We start from the raw sequence: 22,070 nt of genomic DNA on the forward strand, positions 1-22,070 counted from the left end.
CCAGCGAAAGGACACCCCCCCACCCAGGCGAAAGAACCCTCCCCCCAGGTGCACGCCGCTGGGGGGGGGGGGTGTTGTGTGCCGGTCAGTTTCGTTCGTTTCCATGCTCCCTCTGCCCCGGAACAGGTTACTTCCTGTTCCGGGGCAGAGGGCGCATGGAAATGAATGAAGCTGACCAGCGTGCGGCATCCCCCCAGCAGCGTGCACCAGGGGCGGACCGCTCCCCCCCTTGGTACACCACTGCTTTTGGCTTAAGCCCCATACCATTTTTGTTTCTTTCCTCTGGACCGCTTCAAGTCTTTTTATACCCTTAGCAAGATACGGTCTCCTAAACTGTACACAATACTCCAGGTGGGGCCTCACCAACGACTCGGACGGGGCATCAACACTTCCTTTCTTCTGCCGGTTATGCCTCTCTCTACACAGAGAAGCATCCTTCTGGCAACAGCCACCACAATGGCGTAACTATGGGTAGGCCTGGGGGTGGGCATTTATTTCCCTTGCAACTGTTTAGTCAAATACCAAGGGACAGGATACATATTTTTTTGAACCTTAGTAACTTGTCTATTTTTCTTAATGCAAAATTTGCTCCATCTCAGATCTCTGTTGCTGCAGCTCCAGCTGTTAAGCTCTTAAGAAATATCTCAGGCGTTTTCTTGCAATAGATTTAAACCATTGTATTGTTTAAGCTTTTTTTCTCGAATACTGTTTCTCTTGATTAGCGAATTGGATCCTACGGGTTATTCAGTGTGTTTTCAAATTCTGTTTTTTTAATTTGCCATTTATAGACATGTCTTCCCTATGGTTATCCCATTCTTCATCCTCGCAAACCACACAAAAAAAAAAAATCAAGGTTCACACTCAATAATTAGTCGTATCAAATTAATATCAAAATATCAACAACTGTAATTATATTATAAACAAAATTCTTTATTTTCACAATTAAATATAACTATACTTACTTCTAATATAGCACATTGTTATAAAATTTCTCTCAACTCATCCCAAACATACTCTCACATACTGACAACTCATCCATACAGGACTATTATCTCAGTGGATATCCACAATAATTTCTTTTTTAACAGCCAAAAACCTGCGAGATTTTATATATTTTATTTATTTATTTATTTATTGCATTTGTATCCCACATTATCCCACCTCTTTGCAGGCTCAATGTGGCTTACAATTCTTCATGGGTACTGGAAATAGAAGTGAATATACATTTGGTTTTACAGAGGGTTTTGTGTTACATGGTGGTAAAATACATGACAGTGTTAAAGCAAAAGACATTAAAGACAATTCTGGAAGTTTTAAAGATTGTACAGTTACATATGTTGATCTTTGTGATATATCTTGTCGAAGAGATAGGTTTTCAGTAGTTTACGGAAATTGGTCAGTTCATAGACCGTTTTCAGGTTACGTGGCAACGCGTTCCAAAGCTGCGTGCTCGTATAGGAAAAGGTAGATGCGTGCATTAGTTTGTACTTCAGACCGTTACACTTGGGAGGATGAAGATTAAGGAATGTGCGAGAAGATGCTTTTGCGTTCCTGGGTGGTAGATCTATTAGGTCTGACATGTAGGCTGGGGCGTTACCATGGATGATTTTATGGACTAGGGTGCAAAGTTTGAACGTGATGCGTTCTTTTAGTGGGAGCCAGTGCAATTTTTCCCGTAGGAGTTTCGCGCTTTCGTATTTTGATGTGCCGAATATTAGTCTGGCTGCCGTGTTCTGTGTTGTCTGGAGTTTTTTTAAGTATTTGCTCTTTGCAGCCGGCATAGAGTGAGTTACAATAGTCCAGATGACTGAGTACCAATGATTGTACCAGATTGCGGAAGACAGTTCTTGGAAAAAATGGTCTAACTCTTTTTAGTTTCCACATTGAATGAAACATCTTTTTAGTTATGTTTTTCGCATGATTCTCAAGTGTTAGGTGTCGATCAATGGTGACTCCAAGAATTATTTATCTCATCTCAATAAAGGAATCCTCCTTTATTCATCCTTGAGGAAGTCTCTTGAGAATTCACACCAAAACATTAAAAATAAACTTCCCTTTTCATTTAGCTTGTCATTGGCTTTATATATTTTGGGGAAACGTATAATGCCAAAATAATACATTAAAAAAAACTTTGGTAAAACTAATTTTTAATCAAATAACAGAATTCTCCTACTTCCATCCCCCACAGAACACATTAGAAATACGTGGAATTAAACTAAAACAGTAAATAATACTTTACCTTCAAAATATTGCTCCTAGCCATAACAATTCTAGGAGGAGTGTGAAAAACGAGTGTGCCTAGCGAGCCTGTCTAGAAAACACACAGGGCTCACGTTTCTTGCATAGGCCTCACCGCTAGGGCTGATATTTATATAAGGGTCTGCTTGTGGCGTTACCTGGAGATGCTCCAACGGAAGGTTGTGAAGTGTTCTAAGCCAGTTCTGATTCCGCATTTATGACATAAATCCTTGTCTACTGATGTCTTTCTACACTTATAAAGTAGACTGAGGTATTCAAACCACTGCATTAAATGAAAGTTCCAGCCCATTGTGAGCATAGATACAGAACCAGTGACCTTTCAGGTGACTCAGTGGCAAAGGGCAGGAAGGAAATGAATACGTTTGTGAGTAAAGAATGCAATGCTACTATACCGCTCTTCACGTTTTGCCAACAAACATTAAAGGGATAACTTCTGCAGCCTCTCTCTCTCCTTTTTGAATACTATGGTCATTGCAGTTTGGACAAGAGTGCAATTTGGTCTGTGATTTGGCTTGAATTGCCCATTGTACAGTCGAAAACAGAGGCCTACGTGGAGTGGAGGAGTGGCCTAGTGGTTAGGGTGGTGGACTTTGGTCCTGGGGAACTGAGTTCAATTCCCACTTCAGGCACAGGCAGCTCCTTGTGACTCTGGGCAAGTCACTTAACCCTCTATTGCCCCATGTAAGCCGCATTGAGCCTGCCATGAGTGGGAAAAGCGCGGGGTACAAATGTAACAAAAATAAAAATAAAATAAAATGATACCCGCAAGTGAGCCTTCTCCGGAGTAGCCCCCACACTCTGGAATGCACTGCCTGAAAGGCTCCGCTTACTACAAGACTATCTCTACTTCAGGACTGTGTCGTAGGTAGGTGGGGCCATGGGGGCCTGGCCCCCCAAATTTACTCTGGCCCCTGGTTGGCTGACAGGGGTCTCCAACCCCCACCAGCTGAAGACTTCATCCAGCGCTGGTCTGCGGCGGCACTGCCGCATTACCTGCCCTGCTCTCTCTTCCTCTCATGTCGGGCACGCTACTTTTAGTGAAATTGAGCATGCTCAGTTTCACTAAGAGAAGCATGCCAGGCTTGAGGGGAAGAGACAGCAGAACAGGCAATGCATCGGCGCCAGAGACCAGCACTAGATGAAGTCATCAGCTGGCGGGGGTTGGGAACCCCTGCCAGCAAAGGTATTTGCGGTGGCAGTGCTTCAGCTGGTGGGGGTTGGGACATCCGCCAGCCAAGATGATACAGCGGCGGCAGTGGGTGGGGGGGGGGGGGTGGCGGGGCAGTGACCAAAATGTGCCTCCCCATCTTGGGCTCTGGCCCCCTCCCAGCAGCGTAGCCAGACTTCAGCCAGAGGGGGAGTCCAGAGCCCGAGGTGAGGGGGCACATTTTAGCCCCCCCCCCCAGTGCCGTTGACCCCCCAGCCATTATCGACCCCCCCGCCGCCGCCAACTTTGATGACCCCCCTCCCGCCACCAACCCTCCCCCGCCATCGCCTACCTTTGCTGGCAGGGGACCCCAATCCCCGCCAGCCGAGGAGGTCCTCTTCTTCCCGCGAAGGCTTCGTTCTGTTTCTGTGTCTGACGTCCTGCACTTTCAACACACAGGACGTCAGAAACAGAACGAAGCCTTCGCGGGAAGAAGAGGACCTCCTCGGCTGGCGGGGATTGGGGTCCCCCGCCAGCAAAGGTAGCCCACGGCGACGGCGGGGGAAGGGGGGGTCGAGAGGGTCGTTGGCAGGAGGTCCAGGGACAAATCTACGGGGGCCCAGGCCCTCTGGCCCCACATAGCTACGCCACTGCCCCCTCCCACCTCGAGGTCTGGCTACGCCCCTGCTTCAGGAAGCAGGTGAAAGCTTGGGTCTTCAACCAAGCCTTTAATAGAAGAAGTAACTAACTTGATAGTCTCACTCACACACACAAGGATTGACTCAGGCTGCACATACTGCAGCAGGACATGTTTAGCCACACCTAGCCTAACTGAGATAATATTTAACCATCTCTCTGACCTCATGTGCAACTTCCTTTAAATTAGTCACCTTACTTTCTAACTTTTCTTACTCTCTTACCTATCTATGTGTTACATCTTTGCTTTACCCTTCACTATCAATTAAAATGTTCTATTGTAAGTAGTATACTATCCAGCTTATAATCGAACGAGAAAAACGCCCAAGTTCCGACCTAAATCGGGAGATGGGCGTTTATCTCACAAAAACGAATAACGCGGTATAATCAAAAGCCGAATTTGGGACGCTTTCAACTGCACTCCGTCGCGGATGCGGACAAAGTTGACGGGGGCGTGTCGAAGGCGTGTCGAAGGCGGAACTGGGGCGTGGTTATCGGGCGAACAGAGATGGGCGCCCTTTCACCGATAATGGAAGAAAAATATGCGATTTTAGCGAGAATTTAGGGCACTTTTCCTGGACCCTGTTTTTCCACGAATAAGGCCCCAAAAAGTGCCCTAAATGACCAGATGACCACTGGAGGGAATCGGGGATGACCTCCCCTGACTTCCCCAGTGGTCACAAACCCCCTCCCAGCACAAAATATGACGTTTCACAACTTTTTCTTTTCACCCTCAAATGTCATACCCACCTCCCTGGCAGCAGTATGCAGGTTACTGGAGCACTTATTAGGGGGTGCAGTGGACTTCAGGCAGGTGGACCCAGGCCCATCCCCCCCCTACCTGTTACAATTGTGCTGCTTAATGCGTTAGTTGTCCAACCCCCCCAAACCCACTGTACCCACATGTAGGTGCCCCCCCTTCACCCCTTAGGGCTATAGTAATGGTGTAGACTTGTGGGCAGTGGGTTTTGAGGGGGATTTGGGAGGCTCAACACACAAGGGAAGGGTGCTATGCACCTGGGAGCTCTTTTACCTTTTTTTTTTGTTTTGTAAAAGTGCCCCCTAGGGTGCCCGGTTGGTGTTCTGGCATGTGAGGGGGACTAGTGCACTACGAATCATGGCCCCTCCCACGAACAAATGCCTTGGATGTATTCGTTTTTGAGCTGGGCGCTTTCATTTTCCATTATCACTGAATAACAAAAACGCCCAGCTCACAAAGTAGCGAATAACATATGGGCGTCTATTTTTTTCGAAAATACGGTTGGCTCTGCCCCTTCACGGACTCGTTCTCAGAGATAAACGCCCATGGAGATAGGCGTTATCGTTCGATTATGCCCCTCCATGCCATACTTTGTATTGCTATTTGAATATTTTTACTGCTGTAATTGCCTATTGCTCATGTTTGATCTATTCTTACTGTACACCGCCTTGAGTGAATTCCTTCACAAAGATTGTAAATAAATCCTAATAATAGTAAAATACACAATCTCCATATCATAGGATTACTAAGTTAATCTCACGTCAAGCTTTCTTACAGAGTAACAATAATTAACTGGGGAAGTCAAGTTGCGTTGATGTTCTCAGGATCCAAGAAGCAGGATTTCTTATGACCATCTCATATCTCCTATGCATACCCTAAAGTGCAGTACTAATTAAACAGAACAGAAAAACAGCATGGGGTGCCATGGACATTTCGGAAGGGTCAGCAAAGATGAACATGTTACTGCTCTACCATTAGGCGTCTCCTCCTGGAAGACATATTCATTTCTACACTGTTGACATCATGTTTACCACATGTAATTTGAATGTTCTTTCCATGCTGCCTATTATGGCATCATTTGTAGTCTGCTGAGATTTATCATTTTCCTATTATATGACTGTTCTACTGTGTTGTTTAACGTTAATATTTCTGATACTGTACCAAGGCCACTGAGAGGAGGAACAAGCTTCTTCTGGGTCTGTCTCTTTCCTGCGTGTCAAGACCTGGATGATTGCATTAACATGATAACCTGGGTGACCAGAGTTATCACGTTAATGCAATCATCTGGGTCCCCTTCCTGGCACACAGGAGCAGGAGACAGACTAAGGAAGGTAAGGGGGTGGGGGCAGCGGCCCAAATGTGGGTAGCGGCACGATGGCGGCCCAGCTTGGGGGGCAGTCTTGTCCATGGCCCGCCTGTGTTTCTTGGCAACCCTGTATAGTACTATGTTAGTTCTATTTCTAGGTTCATAAGTACATAAGTAATGCCACACTGGGAAAAGACCAAGGGTCCATCGAGCCCAGCGTCCTGTCCACGACAGCGACCAATCCAGGCCAAGGGCACCTGGCAAGCTTCCCAAACGTACAAACATTCTTTGAAGGGCAAAACGAAAGCCAAATTCTTCCAGCTTTCCTAGAGAGGTGTGGTAGCCGTGTTAGTCTACTCTTAAAGGTTATCAATAGAAATCAAACAAAATAAAACATGGAAAAGAAAATAAGATGATACCTTTTTTTTTGGACATAACTTAATACATTTCTTGATTAGCTTTCGAAGGTTGCCCTTCTTCGTCAGATCGGAAATAAGCAAATGTGTTAGCAGATAGTATATATGAGAGAAACATCAAAGCATTACTTTGACAGTCTGACAGAGTGGGAGGGTGGGGGTATGCATGGGGACATCAAAGCATTTCATTGATATTCTAACAGAATGGGTGTTGTTCCAGCTTTCCTCAAGCCCCCAGACCAACGGTGGCCAGTATTTCGCTTAGCTGCTTCAGGGTCCGCGATAACAGAGCAATTTTGTAAGGACAGCACTTCTATTCATCTTGACTGCCCCCAACTCACAAAGCTGGAAGAATCTGGCTTTATTTTTGCCCTTCAAAGATGTGCATTTGATCTGTGAATCCATTAGTGTGAAAGACTAACCTCTTTCACTTTAACCCTATGTTGAATATGGCTTCTCTACAGCCGATGACCTAATGTATGTTACAATCCTATCTATCACGCAGGAACCAATACACACTACCACAATGCATTCTTCCTTACCATGTATGTATGCACCTTAATGTAATGCCTTTTGTACTCTGTTACCCGGAAATGGCAACCGCCATTACGGCAAATGTAAGCCACATTGAGCCTGCAAATCGGTGGGAAAATGTGGGATACAAATGTTACAAATAAATTGGTGTAACTTTACCTTGAGTTCTCTGTGGAGCGTTGCACTTGCTGTGCCACTGCCACGCAATGGAGAAGGGTAGTTAGGGGGGTCCCTCAGGGATCTGTGCTGGGACCGCTGCTTTTTAACATATTCATAAATGACCTAGAGATGGGGGTAACTAGTGAGGTAATCAAATTTGCCGATGACACAAAGTTATTCAAATTCGTCAAATCGCAGGAAGATTGTGAAAACTGCAAGAGGACCTTACGAGACTGGGAGACTGGGCGTGTAAATGGCAGATGACGTTTAATGTGAACAAGTGCAAAGTGATGCATGTGGGAAAGAGGAACCCAAACTATAACTATGTCATGCAAAGTTCAGCGTTGGGAGTCATGAACCAAGAAAGGGATCTAGGTGTCATCATTGATGATACGTTGAAAACTTCTGCTCAATGTGTTGCTGCGGCTAGGAAAGCAAATAGAATGTTGGGTTTCATTAGGAAATGGATTAAAAACAAAAATAAGGATATTATTCTGCCATTGTATCGCTCCATGGTGCAACCGCATCTCGAGTATTGTGTTCAATTCTGGTCACTGCACCTCAAAAAAGATATAGTGGAATTGGAAAAGGTGCAGAGAAGGGCGACAAAGATGATACAGGGGATGGGACGACTTCCCTATGAGGAAAGGCTGAAGAGGCTGGGACTCTTCAGCTTGGAGAAGAGGCAGCTGAGGGGAGATATGATAGAGGTCTATAAGATAATGAGTGGAATGGAACGGGTCAATGTGGAGCATCTATTTACGCTTTCCAAAAATACTAGGACAAGGGGGCATGCAATGAAGCTGAGTATGGTAAATTTAAAACGAATCAGAGGAAATTTTTCTTCACTCAACGCGTAGTTAAACTCTGGAATTCGCTGCCGGAAAAAGTGGTAAGGCGGTTAACTTAGCAGACTTCAAAAAAAGGTTGGACGGCTTCCTGGAGAAAAAGGCCATAGAATGTTATTGAATGGACAAGGGAATAATACACTATTTCTAGGAGGGGCGGGACAAATTTCTTGATCTTTTGGCCGCTGTCAGTGACAGGGTGCTGGGCTCGATGGACCTTTGGTCTGTCCCAGCAAGGCGATGCTTATGTACTTATGTCAGGCCCCAAAATATTGGAGGTGCTCAAGCACCCACAGAGTTGGCGCCTCTGCCCTCAATCATTTAAAAAAGTTGGTGCCTATGACTGGCTCTGAAGAACTATGGCCGGTGGTGGGCAAGCTTGTACGGTCTGGGTCCTGTATATGGCAATCCAATTTAGGATGAGCTGGAGAGGGCTTCGATGAAAAGTCCAGTAATTTGGAACATCAGGACAGTGCCAGCCAGACTTTTACAGTCTGTGTCCCGCGAATGACAAGATGGATTTCATAGACTGGAGTGGGCTTCGATGACAACTCCAGTAGTTGGAACCTAAGGACAAGGGTAGGCGGACTTCAACAGTCTTTATCCCAGAAATGCCAAAGAAAGGCAATGATTAAGTATTTTATATCATAGTCATCGTTAGTTTAATCATGACTTGATAATGAGTGTAAGTGTTGGGCAGACTGGATGGACCATTCAGGTCTTTATTTGCTGTCATTTACTAGATTACATGTTGGCTGGATTCTATCCTAATGGATAACATAAAGCCCTGAAGATTAGAAAACCTTCTAAGTTTGATAGAAGAATCATGCATCTACCTCCTCCATAGCTTGCCCACTTACATCCACAGCTGATGGCACTGTGTCTTCATTAAACAAAACTTTGAAAAATATTTGGAGAAAGCGAGACACAATTTCTCCATGGATTCCAGTAGCCAAATCTAGTGGTAAAGGTCAATAAATGCCGATCTTATTCATCCCCTGCTCTTAAAAACAAATGCACACACCTTGTCTACTGATTATTTCAAGTGAATGAATAATTTGTTGCACTCACTTGTAAAGTTCTCTTACATACATGGGTGCCTCCTCTTCATCTTCATCATCCTCATTCTCCTTTCTCTCCTCAGTGACCAACACAAGTTCACTTTCCTCTTCTTCATTGACCGGCTCCTGGATACATGTCAAATCATTTTTATAGACTTCATGATTCAGGCTTGATAATGCAGAAAACGGGCTCCCGGGACGACAGAAAGGGGTTTGGGGCTTCTGATTGTGTGGACTGTGAGGTTCACCTGTCAGAAAAATGAAAAACCAGTAAACAACAAATGTAAATGGTTTGTATATCTACATAAGTACATAAGTAGTGCCATACTGGGAAAGACCAAAGGTCCATCTAGCCCAGCATCCTGTCACCGACAGTGGCCAATCCAGGTCAAGGGCACCTGGCACGCTCCCCAAACGTAAAAACATTCCAGACAAGTTATACCTAAAAATGCGGAATTTTTCCAAGTCCATTTAATAGCGGTCTATGGACTTGTCCTTTAGGAATCTATCTAACCCCTTTTTAAACTCCGTCAAGCTAACCGCCCGTACCACGTTCTCCGGCAACGAATTCCAGAGTCTAATTACACGTTGGGTGAAGAAAAATTTTCTCAGATTCGTTTTAAATTTACCTATACTAATCTATCGTATCTATTTATCTACTGGTATGAACAATGGCAGGGACAAATCAAACTCGGGTATATATATAAAGTATCACATACCATGTAAAATGAGTTTATCTTGTTGGGCAAACTGGATGGACCGTAAGGTCTTTATCTGCCGTCATTTACTATGTTGCTCTTTGGAGTTCTACATGGAATGTTGCTACTAAGTGGGATTCCGGAATCTTGTAACTCTTTAGGATTCCAGAATCTTCAGAACTTTTAGTATAAGAGACTTCTATATGGTCTGTGCCCTGAGAATATCACATACCATGTAAAATGAGTTTATCTTGTTGGGCAGACTGGATGGACCGTACAGGTCTTTATCTGCCGTCATTTACTATGTTACTATTGGACTCATCTTCAAAAGAGAAAAACGTCCAAAAAGTAGATGTTTTTCTATGAAGTCCGTCAGAAATGCGTTCAAATCACAAGGGGGGCGTGTCAGGGGCATGTTAAGGGTGGGATTTGGGCATTCCTAACACTTAGACATTTTTCAGCCATAATGGAACAGAATAAAACCGTTCAAGACTAACACTAAGACGTTTTGAGCTAGACCTGTTTTTATAACGAATAAGGCACAAAAAGGTGCCCTAAATGAACAGATGACCACTGCAAAGAATCAAGGGTGACTTCCTCTTACTCCCCCAGCAGGGGCATAGCCAGACTTCGGCGGGAGGGGGTCCAGAGCCCGAGGTGAGGGGGCACATGGCACATTTTAGCCCTCCCCCAGCACCGCCCACCCCCGCCATTGCCGATCCCCCCCCCCCCCGCCACCACCAACTTTGACCCCCCCTCCCACCACCAACCCTCCCTCGCCGCCGCCGTCGCCTACCTTTGCTGGCGGGGGACCCCAACCCCCGCCAGTCGAGGTCCTCTTCTTCCAGCGCAAGGCTTTGTTCTGTTTCTGAGTCTGACTTCGGTGCTTTTTGCTTTTGTTCCTTGACCAATATGTCTGCGGTCTAACACATTTCCAAAATGTTGCTCAAAGGTCACACTTCTGCATTTTGCTAACCTTTTTGGAACAGATTGTTTTCAGGGACAGAATTACCTATTAGGTAGTATAGGTGGCTGATTAGAATGGTCTAGAGGCCAGATTAGCACCTGCGTTTACGAATGCCCTTAATATCCTGATAATGGCTATAGTATACGGTATAGTTAGTTTCATAAGTACATAAGTACATAAGTAGTGCCATACTGGGAAAGACCAAAGGTCCATCTAGCCCAGCATCCTGTCACCGACAGTGGCCAATCCAGGTCAAGGGCACCTGGCACGCTCCCCAAACGTAAAAACATTCCAGACAAGTTATACCTAAAAATGCGGAATTTTTCCAAGTCCATTTAATAGCGGTCTATGGACTTGTCCTTTAGGAATCTATCTAACCCCTTTTTAAACTCCGTTTCAAAAGAGTTTCACTTATTGTTAGCGGTGCTGAGAGACTAAGGGATTCTGAGGTTCCAAAGTGGCGATTCAGGTGGCCTGATCTTGTAAGAGCTTCTTATTTCTTCATCCCTTTGAGAGGTTCCAGTATCCTGAAGAGACGAAAGGTGGTCCAGGTGCCATGCTGAAAATTTACATCTATGCCCAGCTTCTCCCTTTCTTCTTTGTCCCAGGAGTGGGTACAGTGGGTTCTCTGTTCCCCAGTAACAGGGCAGAGCTTAAGGGGCTTCTCTCCTAGGTATCTTCTAAATGATTTTTCTGACTAGGGTAGCCATAACTCTCTTCTATACTTCACTGTAGCTAGTTGGCTACGGCCTTAGGGCTGGATGGGCTACCCACTCATGTGCAGGTCAGCGGTTGTGGTTTCTGTTTGTGCTGACCATTCATTGTTGTATATCAATTGCCAAAATGTTTTCATGTCTACATGGCCTCTTGTTGAGTATGTTGAATATTCTTGGGTTTGGTGTTCTCCCTTCTTCCGCCAGTGTAGGGATAGGTTTAGTTTATGATGATCAGACCAGGGAGTTTCTGTCCATTTAGTATCTGTTATTATTAGGTTCTGGTCTATAGCAATTTTGTGTGAGATGAGGTCTAGTATATGCCCTTTAATGTGAGCTGCTTGCATACATGGCCATTTGAGGTCCCATAGGTGGAGGAACTCCTTACATTCTCGAGCGTTGTTTGAGTTTGGGTCTTCTAAATGGAGGTTGATGTCTTCTAGTATTAGTACATTGGAATTGGTTACACATGTGTTTGAGATGAAATCCATTAGGTTAGTCTGACCTTCGTTCCAATTACCTGGGGGTCTGTAGAACAGGACACAGTTCAGGTTGTCGCATAGGGTTTTGTTGTGGATTCTGATTGAGGCGATTTCAAGTTGGGGTGTCATTGATTCGGCCGTGGTTTCGATGTTAAAGTGAGATCGATAGATTAGTGCTATGCCTCCACCTCTTTTTCCCTTTCTGGTCCAGTGTATGATTTTGTATCCTGGGGGGGCATAGGTCTAGGATTATGGGGTCTTTCTGATTGTGGATCCAGGTTTCGGTGATGAAGAGGAGGTCAAGGTCTTCTGTCAAGATCCAGTCCGTTAAAATCATTGTTTTATTTACTGCTGATCTGGCATTGATGTAGCCCACTTGGATTGTTAGGTGTGGGTCTGCTGTGTTTGGTGTTGTGTGGACTTTTATTAGTTGTCGTTTCTTTGTTGGGGTGAGCTTGTTTGGGCCCTTCTTTGAATTTAACATAACTCTTGCACCATTGCTCCCGAAACCAGTTGGAAGTTCGCTCTGGCAGTGCGGCCAAAACATTTTTCCAAAATTACAAGGTATGAAGTATTAAAAAAACATTTTCTAGATATGTTAGGTAGGCCCCCTGATGGCGCGTTCAGTAAAACACAGATTTGTGTAGGGTTTGATGATGTTTCCAGAAGCAGACAATTCTGTGACTGTATGAGAAGAACTGAATCGAGGGAATGGCGGATTGGTTGTTGCTGCATTAAGAACATTGTTTTGGATAAGACGCCATTTGAGATTCGGACACGTCGTTTGGAGATACATGTGGGAATCACAATCACTGAAATAAAGCAATGAAGATAAGTGGACATTAGTGTATAGAACTGAGATATGATGGACACTTATAACGAGATGACATATGTGATCATTGCTGACAAAAAGTGTATTACTTGTATTTGAATAGAGGAATACCCTCATGGGAGTAGATATTAGAAGTATTTGAGGTTAAAAGAACTTTGTGGTTCTTTGAACCCACTTGGGTGAATGGAGGAATGAATGATGAGGATGAGATGGAGTGTTGAGATAATATTATTTAGAAGATATATATTAGATTTTATAGTACTTTAATGTTGATAGGTTTCAATAACAATTTTTTTAGAAATTTTCAATACAGAGTGAGGTAGTTACTTGATGGTTGACAATGAATATTCATGAGGTATTTGTCTCTATCAAATCCCATCCTTTTTCCCCTTAAGAAGGGTTCAATGCACCTGCAGGAGCAGTATAGGGAAAAGGGAAGGGAATATTGTAAGCCCTTTGGTATGGGGAAATACTTCTCGTACCTGAATGTAACTTGCCTTGATCTACTAGTAAAAAAAGGCATGAACTAAATCCATATTTAAAAAAATATATAATTAGTTATGACTAATGTTTCAATTTACAATTTCGAAACAAAATGTTCATGATTTTATCTTTCATTCAAAAATGTACCCATTATAATAGCAAGTAATGCTCACGTGTATTGTTTTGGAAAATTGAATCAAATCTAATTAGAATCATTCTGCAGAAATGGTTTGTATCTGTCTTTGATTTTATTCTGTTATGTAGGTGCATGTTGTATATCGCATCAGGCAGTGCAAATTGGAGTTGTGATAAAGAAGTGTTAATTACAAAGAGATGTCACCTTCTTTATTCACGTGTCCCATGTTGATACTCAGATATTCAAATTCTTTCACTCCCATTTCTCTCTTTTTCAAGACTGCTTAATTCAGGCCGCAGCCATTAACCTGTCTCTGTAAGTAAAAAAAAAAAAAAAAACCTCCCGTACCCAGAATTTTTTTTTCCATAAAACAAAACCAGAAATCCCAGAACTACACTGAGCAAATTTAAATAAATGACAAAAAGCTAAATGGAAGGGGGCGAATTGCCCTTTTTAAAAATTATTGCCGGTCTTAGATGGTGCCCCTCTCACTGAATATGAAAATCAGCACAAGATCAACGATTGCTCGACGGATCGAAGAATAGAAATGGAAGAAATGTAAAACCTCGGGAAAAGAAAGAGAAAGAGAGAGAGGAGTTTGGAACAGAAAGAGATCATCTATTCCTTACAGCAGGAGTTAGAAGTGATAAGAGGTGTGTGAACATAACATAAGAAAAGTCATACTGGGTCAGACCAATGGTCCATCTAGCCCAGTATCCTGTTTTGCAAACAGTGGCCAATTCAGGCCACAAGTACCTGGCAGAAACCCAAATCATGGCAACATCCACGTAGAATCCCAAAGAATAGCAAGATTCTGGAATCCTAAAGAGTGACAAGATTCCATGCAGAATCTCAAAGAGTAGCAACATTCCATGTAGAACCCCAAAGAATAGCAAGATTCCGGAATCCTAAAGAGTGACAAGATTCCATGCAGAATCTCAAAGAGTAGCAACATTCCATACTACAAACCCCAGGGCAAGCAGTTGCTTCTCATGTCTGTCTCAATAGCAGACTATGGACTTTTCCTCCAGGAATTCATCCAAACCTTTTTTTAAACTCAGATACACTAACTGCTGTTACCACATCCTCCGGCAAAGAGCTCCAGAGCTTAACTATTCGTTGAGTGAAAAAATATTTGTTTTAAAAGTATTTCCATGTAACTTCCTGGAGTGTCCCCTAGTCTTTGTACTTTTGGAACGAGTAAAAAATCGATTTACTTCTACTGGTTCTACACCACTCAGGATTTTGTTGACCTCAATCATACCTCCCCCCATCCATCTCTTTTTGAAGCTCACCTGCTGTTTCAGCTATTGGCTTCATTATCAGGCCTTCAATATTCCAGTTCAACCGGGTGCTGAAGTAATTAAAATTATCTCGGGGATATGGTCACTCAAGGACATTCAAGTGGCAGTGTCTTTCCTTTTCATCCCACTCTCCACCTGCTGCACAGTTTATTCCGAAAGAGCCGTTGTGCATGTTCTCACTTTTTCTCTCCCTCTCATGGACTCTCCTGTATTTTGGTTACTAAAATGCCTTGCCTTGGTTTTATAAAACAGTGTTAAGTCATTGAAACAAACTGCTCCGCATAGCAACCTTGCGTAAATATCCTTCAAGTCAATCAGAGTAGGTTTATTAACAATAGGAAGCATACGTACTTTGGAAGAAGAGAGGATACACAGCAAACAGAATCACAGCATTTACCAGGGAGCTGGTCGTAATTCAAGGAAGGCATTAGCTCCCCCAGTCATACACAGTACTAATACCCGCCCATTCCATAAATCACTTCCTTAAGCAACAGGCTTATTAATCAACACAGCAAGAAACACAATAATGTTCTGTGATTTCTAATACTTCTGTCTGTGGAATAAGCACTTTTCTGCTGCAGACTTTGACACTAAAGGAGTAAGGGCCCCTTTCATTAAACCGCGTAGGCACCTAAGCACGCCCAATGCACGACAAAATGGACTACCATGGCTCTTGCGGTAATTTCATTTTTGGCGCGCGTCTGAAAAATAATTTTTATTTTCGGACACGCGCCAAGTGGCATCTGATGCGCATAGGTCCTTACCGCCCCAAAATTCTTTACCCCTAGGTCTATGGCTGGCAGTAAGGTCAGAGACCCAAAATGGGCGCGCGGCAATTTTGATTTTGCCGCACATCCATTTTCAGGGGAAAAAAAGCGCCTTTTTTACAGGCGCACTGAAAAATGATTCTGTGCGCGCCCCAAACTCGCGCCTACACTATCGCAAGCTACTTTTCAGTGCGCCTTTGTAAAAAGGACCCCTAAATTTTTAAGATGCGCTATGGCCATAACACATGCATGTTAGATAAAGTTACATAGTAATGAGATGCAAACTCATGCAAAACAACTCATTACTATGTAAAATACAAGTCAAACAGTTCATTATTATGCAGTGAGAAGCTGCCCCCTTCCAGTGTTCCCTCTAAGCTGGGCACATGTGTGGGAGCACACGCCTAGCAACTGTACGCAGAAAACATTTGCTGGCTTTCTTTATCGTGAACATAGGCTGTACCTCACACATCGAGCTGAGACTGAAAACTTGCACACAAACCCCATGGTTGCCCAAAGTTGGGTGCTGGAATTTGCACGTGGATCTGAGATCTTTGTGCATCTCAATTGATTCATAAGTGATAAGCATCAATTAAGCACTTGATTGGTGTTAAACATTTAATTGGAGTTGCAGACGGATCTCCTCTGCACGCTATTCTATAATATGTTGCTTAACTTCTCCTGCACGCAATTCAAAAGGGGGTGTGGGTGTGGGAGGGGCCTGGGCGAGTCATGGGCGTTCCCAAAAGTTAGGCACGTTTTAAAATAGTTCCTATCCACACCTGACTCTGGTCACCGAACTTACATCTGATAGCGACTATCTACCCTTCTGGAAATCACTAAAAACCCATCTGTTGAAGCAAGCCTACCCAAATGAACCAATCTAATCCTAGGATCCCTCCTACCCAACTCATATGCAGAAGACAACGACAATGACTCATACTACATCTCCCACCTAATTTCCCTATACTTTTCCCTTGTCTCATCCCCCTCCCGCCCCCTCTACCCCTCCTCCAATACCCCTTGCTCAGTCCTCTCCTACTCCCTTCACCCTTCCCCATCTTTACCTACCAATCTCTTTTACTATTCTGCTATTATTAACCTATATTTTCTCTATCAATACTCTGTAATCCATATTATTATGTAAGCCGCATTGAACCTGCTTTAAGAGGAAAAGCACGGGGTACAAATGTAATAATAAATAAATAAATAGAATCAGGCATAAGTTAGGTGCGATCTGTATGCTCTGCTAGTATTCTTTAAGATCTGGTGCTCTTTATAGAATATGGACTTCATGCAGAATCCACCCCCAAATAATTTTTATATGCACTTAGAGGGAACATTGCCCCCTTCCCCTTCAGAATAACAGAAGGCGAAGGTCACCCACTATAAAGACTCCTCCAATTGCTTCACTTTTACCCCAAGCCAATCCCCCCCCAAGCCCTGAATACCCCTCCCATGACTCTCACTGATATCTCCCCACCCCAAACATTCCCAAGTACAGCCAAAGCACTCCAACCTCCCTTAGTCCCCCCCCCTTATCCCTGGGCCCAACTTCTAAATCCCTGGTGTCTAGTGAATTTGAGGAACGAGCGATCCCCACTCTCTCCTGTCCTTTCCAGCACTAGGTTCAAAATGGCATCGGTGACATCTAGTGGTAGTCTTGTGGTACTACTTCTATGAGTCAAATTACTGTATAAGGGCCTTTTTTTTTCACTCTTAGGGCCCTGTTTACTAAGCTGCACTATAGGTGCGCTAGCATTTTTAGCACTCGCTAAAAATTAATGCACGCTAATGCTAGAGATGCCCATAGGAATATATTTATTTATTTATTTGCTGCATTTGTATCCCACATTTTCCCACCTATTTGCAGGCTCAAATATACGAGTCTCTCTAGCATTTAGCGTGTGCTAATTTTAGCATGCGCTAAAAATGCTAGCGCACCTTAGTAAACAGGGCCCTTATACAGCAGCTTGATCCTTAGTGGTAGAACTACAAAGATTAGGGTTTGAGACTGAAGCCAGACTGTCAATTTCCTGCCTCAATCCAACGTGGCCTACTACAGTACCATCTCTGCTGCTGGTATGACCTATAGCATGCATGCACTTCTAGAAAACACTGTCTCGCAGTCTTCCACTCCATGCCTGTGCCTTTCTTGTAATCCAGAAACATTATTTCATAGGGATCTGCATTTTTTTTTAGCACACATTCAGTTCAGGGGCGTAGCCAGACACCCAAGTTTGGGTGGGCCTGGACCCAAGGTGGGTGGGCAGAACTCTGCCTTGTCCTACAAGTGATTTGGTTTCTCCCTCTCTTGCCTGCATGCCATATGGCCTTTCAAACATCCCCTCTCCCCGTATACCTTTTAGATAGCAGATTTTCACCGGCAGCAAACAGTTGTTGGGAGTTTTTGGCTGGTGGGGCTTGGGGTCCCTGCCAGCCATATTGTAGGTGTGCTGCTACTTGGTGGGCCTGAATCTAAAGTGGCTGGGCGTGGGCCCACCCCAGCCCACCCTTGGCTACGCCACTGATTCAGTTCATTAGTAAATGTTAAGAAATGAGCGTGTACAAAAGAATGCTTACTAATTTACAAAATTAACATGTGTAAAGTCAATTTCCACATGTTAAAAACATTTTATTAACAAAAAAATAAAAAGATTGAAACAAACAAAAAAATGCCCCCCAAATCATCGATAAAGTCCAAAATAAACAAACAAAAAAAAGTAATAATTTGAAAAGAATATCCCACTTAGGAGAAGTCCCCAGGATTACAAAAGGAAACCATCTTGTCCACTAACTGGGCAACTGTTAGGCAAAAGAGTTGCATTGAGGTCATATGGATATAATATTTGGTATTACTCAGGGGTGTGCTGGTAAATTTTTAACAGCAGGCTCTTTCTCAGGACGTAGCCAGCTCTGCAGTTGGAAGGGCCAGGGGTGGCCAGGGGGTGGGGGAGCAACACCTGCCTCTCTCTCCTCCCTCCCTTCCTGCGGGCACGCTAGGCATACCTTTGCTGGCAGCCAATAAATGGACTGCCACCACTCCCAACATCTTGCTCTGAGCAGCATGCTGAAACTTCCCTCACATGCTCGTGAGGTCCCGGCCTGCTGCCCAGAGCTGGAAACAAGGAGCAGGGAGCAGCAGTAGTCTATTTACTTGGCTGGCAGGGCTCAGCATCCCCACCAGCAAAGTAAAAGAGAATTCAGCAGGGGGCCCAAGCCCACATTTTGGGAGCCAGTTGTTAAAGTAGCCATGGAGGGCCCTACTTTAACAACCGGCTCCCAAAATTCTTAAAAACTTAACAACCGGCTCTTGCGAGCCTGTGAGAGCCTGCTCCAGCACACCACTGGTATCACTGTCTTTCTACCCTTACCCTTTTGAGACTATCATACTGTCCAGATGCAGGACATGTGCTGTCTGGCCAGGTCACGTGAGGATATCCAATCAAGAGGCGGCTGTATGTATAAACCATAAAGTGACCTGGGAAACGAAAGATCATATCTAAACTGCAATTATTATTGTCTTCAGGCCACACAAATAATCTTTTCTAGGGCTGTGGTTAGGCAGAAAGAGCATAAAAGTGATTAGATTACTAAGTAAAAGTGTTTTGTACTCTAATCTAAACATCCTGAATGTAGCATTGTTCGCACTGGTCTGGACCTGCCTTTTTCCAGATAGGCCCTGGAAGGAACTCATATTAACTCAGCTTTCGTGAGCTGTTAATAAGAGTAGGGTGTGGACTATAGGAGATAAAGCATTAGCTAGAGAAATTCAGTCTTATCAAAGAAACACACCACAAGGTTTATTATTAAAGCTACCATGTACTTTTCATTGATTCCACAGATGGTTGTATAGTCGACTCAGGCCATGATGCACAAAACTCGCCATTAAACGTCGTGCAAGCTTATATTTATCCGCCAGTGAACTTAGTGATTTTGAAACAGCGACTGATGCACAAATGAAATTGCAAGCAAACAAGATGCACGGAAAATCTGTAAGCGGCTCGGTAGGGAAAGCACCCAGCACATGCGCAGAACAGTCTCTCGGTAAGCGTTGATGTTCTGCGCCTGCGCTTCCACCCTCAAAGCTCGGCTTTCCACTCCTACGGCGCACATGACTAGCTAAAACGTAAAAAGTCTGTGTGTGTTTAAGCTTGTTTATTTCATTTAAAAGGCTATTGCAAAACAATTGAAGTAACTTCAAACTTTTTTTTGGAGGGGGCAGGAGGTGGGGGTAAGTTTACAAAGAAAATGCTTTGTCCCTGAATCTTTTGCTCAGTTTAAGTGGTTTTTTTGTGGGGGGCAGGGTTGTTTGTTGCTTTGTTTACATTTGCTAGCCCTTGCCTGCCAAGGGCTGGCCAATTTAACACGTATCTACATCCAGCAAACTGTAGTGCAAAGCAGACTGCTCCACCAGGTTGTCCCCACACACCCACAGCTCCAGATGTGCAGGAAAATTTTGCACGTTAAAGGTATGAGGAGTTCAGTGCATGGAAATGTCTGTGCATGGCTCAGAGTATTCATTTTAATATTAATAAGCTTGTTGTAATATATTTGCATACGGCTATTGGTAGCTGCTATGGTAAAAGGGATGCAAAATCCCTTTGTGCATTAGACGCTAACTCCCACATTCTATATATGGTGCCTTAAGTTGTGAGCACTAATTTGGCCATGCGGTCAAATTGCGCACACAATTTAATTAACAAGCCAATCGGCACCGATAATTGGTACTTTACAACTGGCTTTTAATTAGAATTTACACGCAGAACTTTCTAGGCATATTCTATAACAAGTTGCGCATAAATTCTAATGCGCACAGCTGAAACGGAGACGTGGCTAGGGACGTGGAATGGGCAGGTTGTAGGCGTTCAAAAAAAACTATGCACACTTATGAAATACACCAATCGGAACCTAGGTTAGGCGCAGGTTGGCCTGGTTTTCAGTGGCCTAAACGGCTGTACCTAAATTTTAGTCGCAAGAACAGCGTGCAAGCATACAGTAATACCTGGGGTTTCGTTGACTTCGGTTATCATCTGTTTCAGTTTTTGTCGATTTTTTACGTGAAAAATTTATCTCGGACTTCATCTGCGTGCTCACGTGACCTCGCTGCTAATTTTGCGAAAACAAAGGCCGACCCACGCGTTCTCCTGCTCATTAATTCATATGGAAATAATTGCCTCGGTTTTCATCGGTTTTCGGATTTCGCCGATTTTATCGACGAAACTGAGGTATCACTGTATTCTATAAACGTAGCCTAACTTTAGGCGTAGCTTATAGAATCTCGCTAAGCACATGGTTTTTTGGTGCTGAATTTTAAGGCACCATTTATTGAATTTGGCCCTAAATAACATTTGCTTTAGACTGGTTACAACCAGTCTAAAGCAAACATTGCAAACACAGTAAGCTTTGTACTTCGGGCTCTCAGACTCAGATTCTGTGGTCTTCAAGATCGTGTGGTTACTAGAACAGCAGCCAGAATACATCAGGATGGGCAGAAGGTGTAAACTGCACAGATTCTTTCAGATGCTCCAGACTGGCATGTATTAGGGGCACAGGCACAGGTGTCCGACAGGCCAGATAACAGGCACCTTGCAGCAAGCAGTCAAAACAGCATGGTATATTGCAGAAGATATGCTTCTTGACTGCCATCTTGTGGCTGCAGCTAATATTGAAATGCTATGATCAATATACAACAATATAGAGGTATTGTGTTCAGTTTTGGAGGCTGAGTTTAGCTAAGGATGTAAAAAGACTGGAAGCGGTGCAAAGAAAAGCTACGAAGCTAGGAAAGGGGAAATGGGACTTGATATACCGCCTTTCTGAGGTTTTTGCAACTACATTGAGTAGAGAGGTGTGGTAGCCGTGTTAGTCCACTTTTAAAGGTAACCAATAGAAATAAAACAAAATAAAACATGGAAAAGAAAATAAGATAATACCTTTTTTATTGGACATAACTTAATACATTTCTTGATTAGCTTTCGAAGGTTGCCCTTCTTCATCAGATCAGAAATAAGCAAATGTTGGTAGATGACAGTATATATAAGTGAAACACGCATTTCAGTGACAGTCTAACAGGATGGGGTGGATAGGTGAGAGACAGGGAGAGATGCATGGAGACAGGAGGGTGACAAACAAAGCAGTACATTTTTATGGTTTATAATGGGCTAGAAAACCCAGATCTTTGTTAAGTCCTGTCTGGTGGGTGTCAAAATATTTAATCATTCTGACTTCAAAGGTCTTACGTTCCTGTATTGTTTTAAAGTTACCTTTTAGGATTCTTACCGTGAAATCACTGGTACAGTGTTCTGGTTTTGTAAAGTGCTGCCCCACAGGCGTGACATCTTTATTGGTACTGGCATTCTTCAAGTGATGTCTATGTAAATTAAATCTTGTCTTTAGCATCTGGGTTGTTTCTCCAATATAGCACCCTTCGTCACATTTTTTACACTGAATGATATATACCACATTGGAAGATGAGCATGTAAAGGATTCCTTTATGTTG

At 43.7% G+C, this 22,070-nt stretch overlaps 1 protein-coding gene across 3 annotated transcripts in view; it reads right to left on the reverse strand.

The window, feature by feature from the left end:
- The window catches only part of LOC115479242 (testis-specific gene 13 protein-like), a 187,029-nt gene that overhangs the window by 33,970 nt on the left and 130,989 nt on the right, over positions 1 to 22,070 (reverse strand). For 2 of the 3 annotated variants that reach the window (XM_030217078.1, XM_030217077.1), the window contains exon 2: positions 9,197 to 9,434. In XM_030217078.1, coding sequence (XP_030072938.1) covers positions 9,197 to 9,434 — 238 coding nt within the window. Of the gene's footprint in view, positions 1 to 9,196; positions 9,435 to 14,792; positions 15,025 to 22,070 lie in introns of those variants that run through there. The other variant, XM_030217079.1, reaches the window with a different exon arrangement.

This window comes from Microcaecilia unicolor, chromosome 10, assembly GCF_901765095.1.
Source record: "Microcaecilia unicolor chromosome 10, aMicUni1.1, whole genome shotgun sequence".
Lineage (NCBI taxonomy): Eukaryota > Metazoa > Chordata > Amphibia > Gymnophiona > Siphonopidae > Microcaecilia > Microcaecilia unicolor.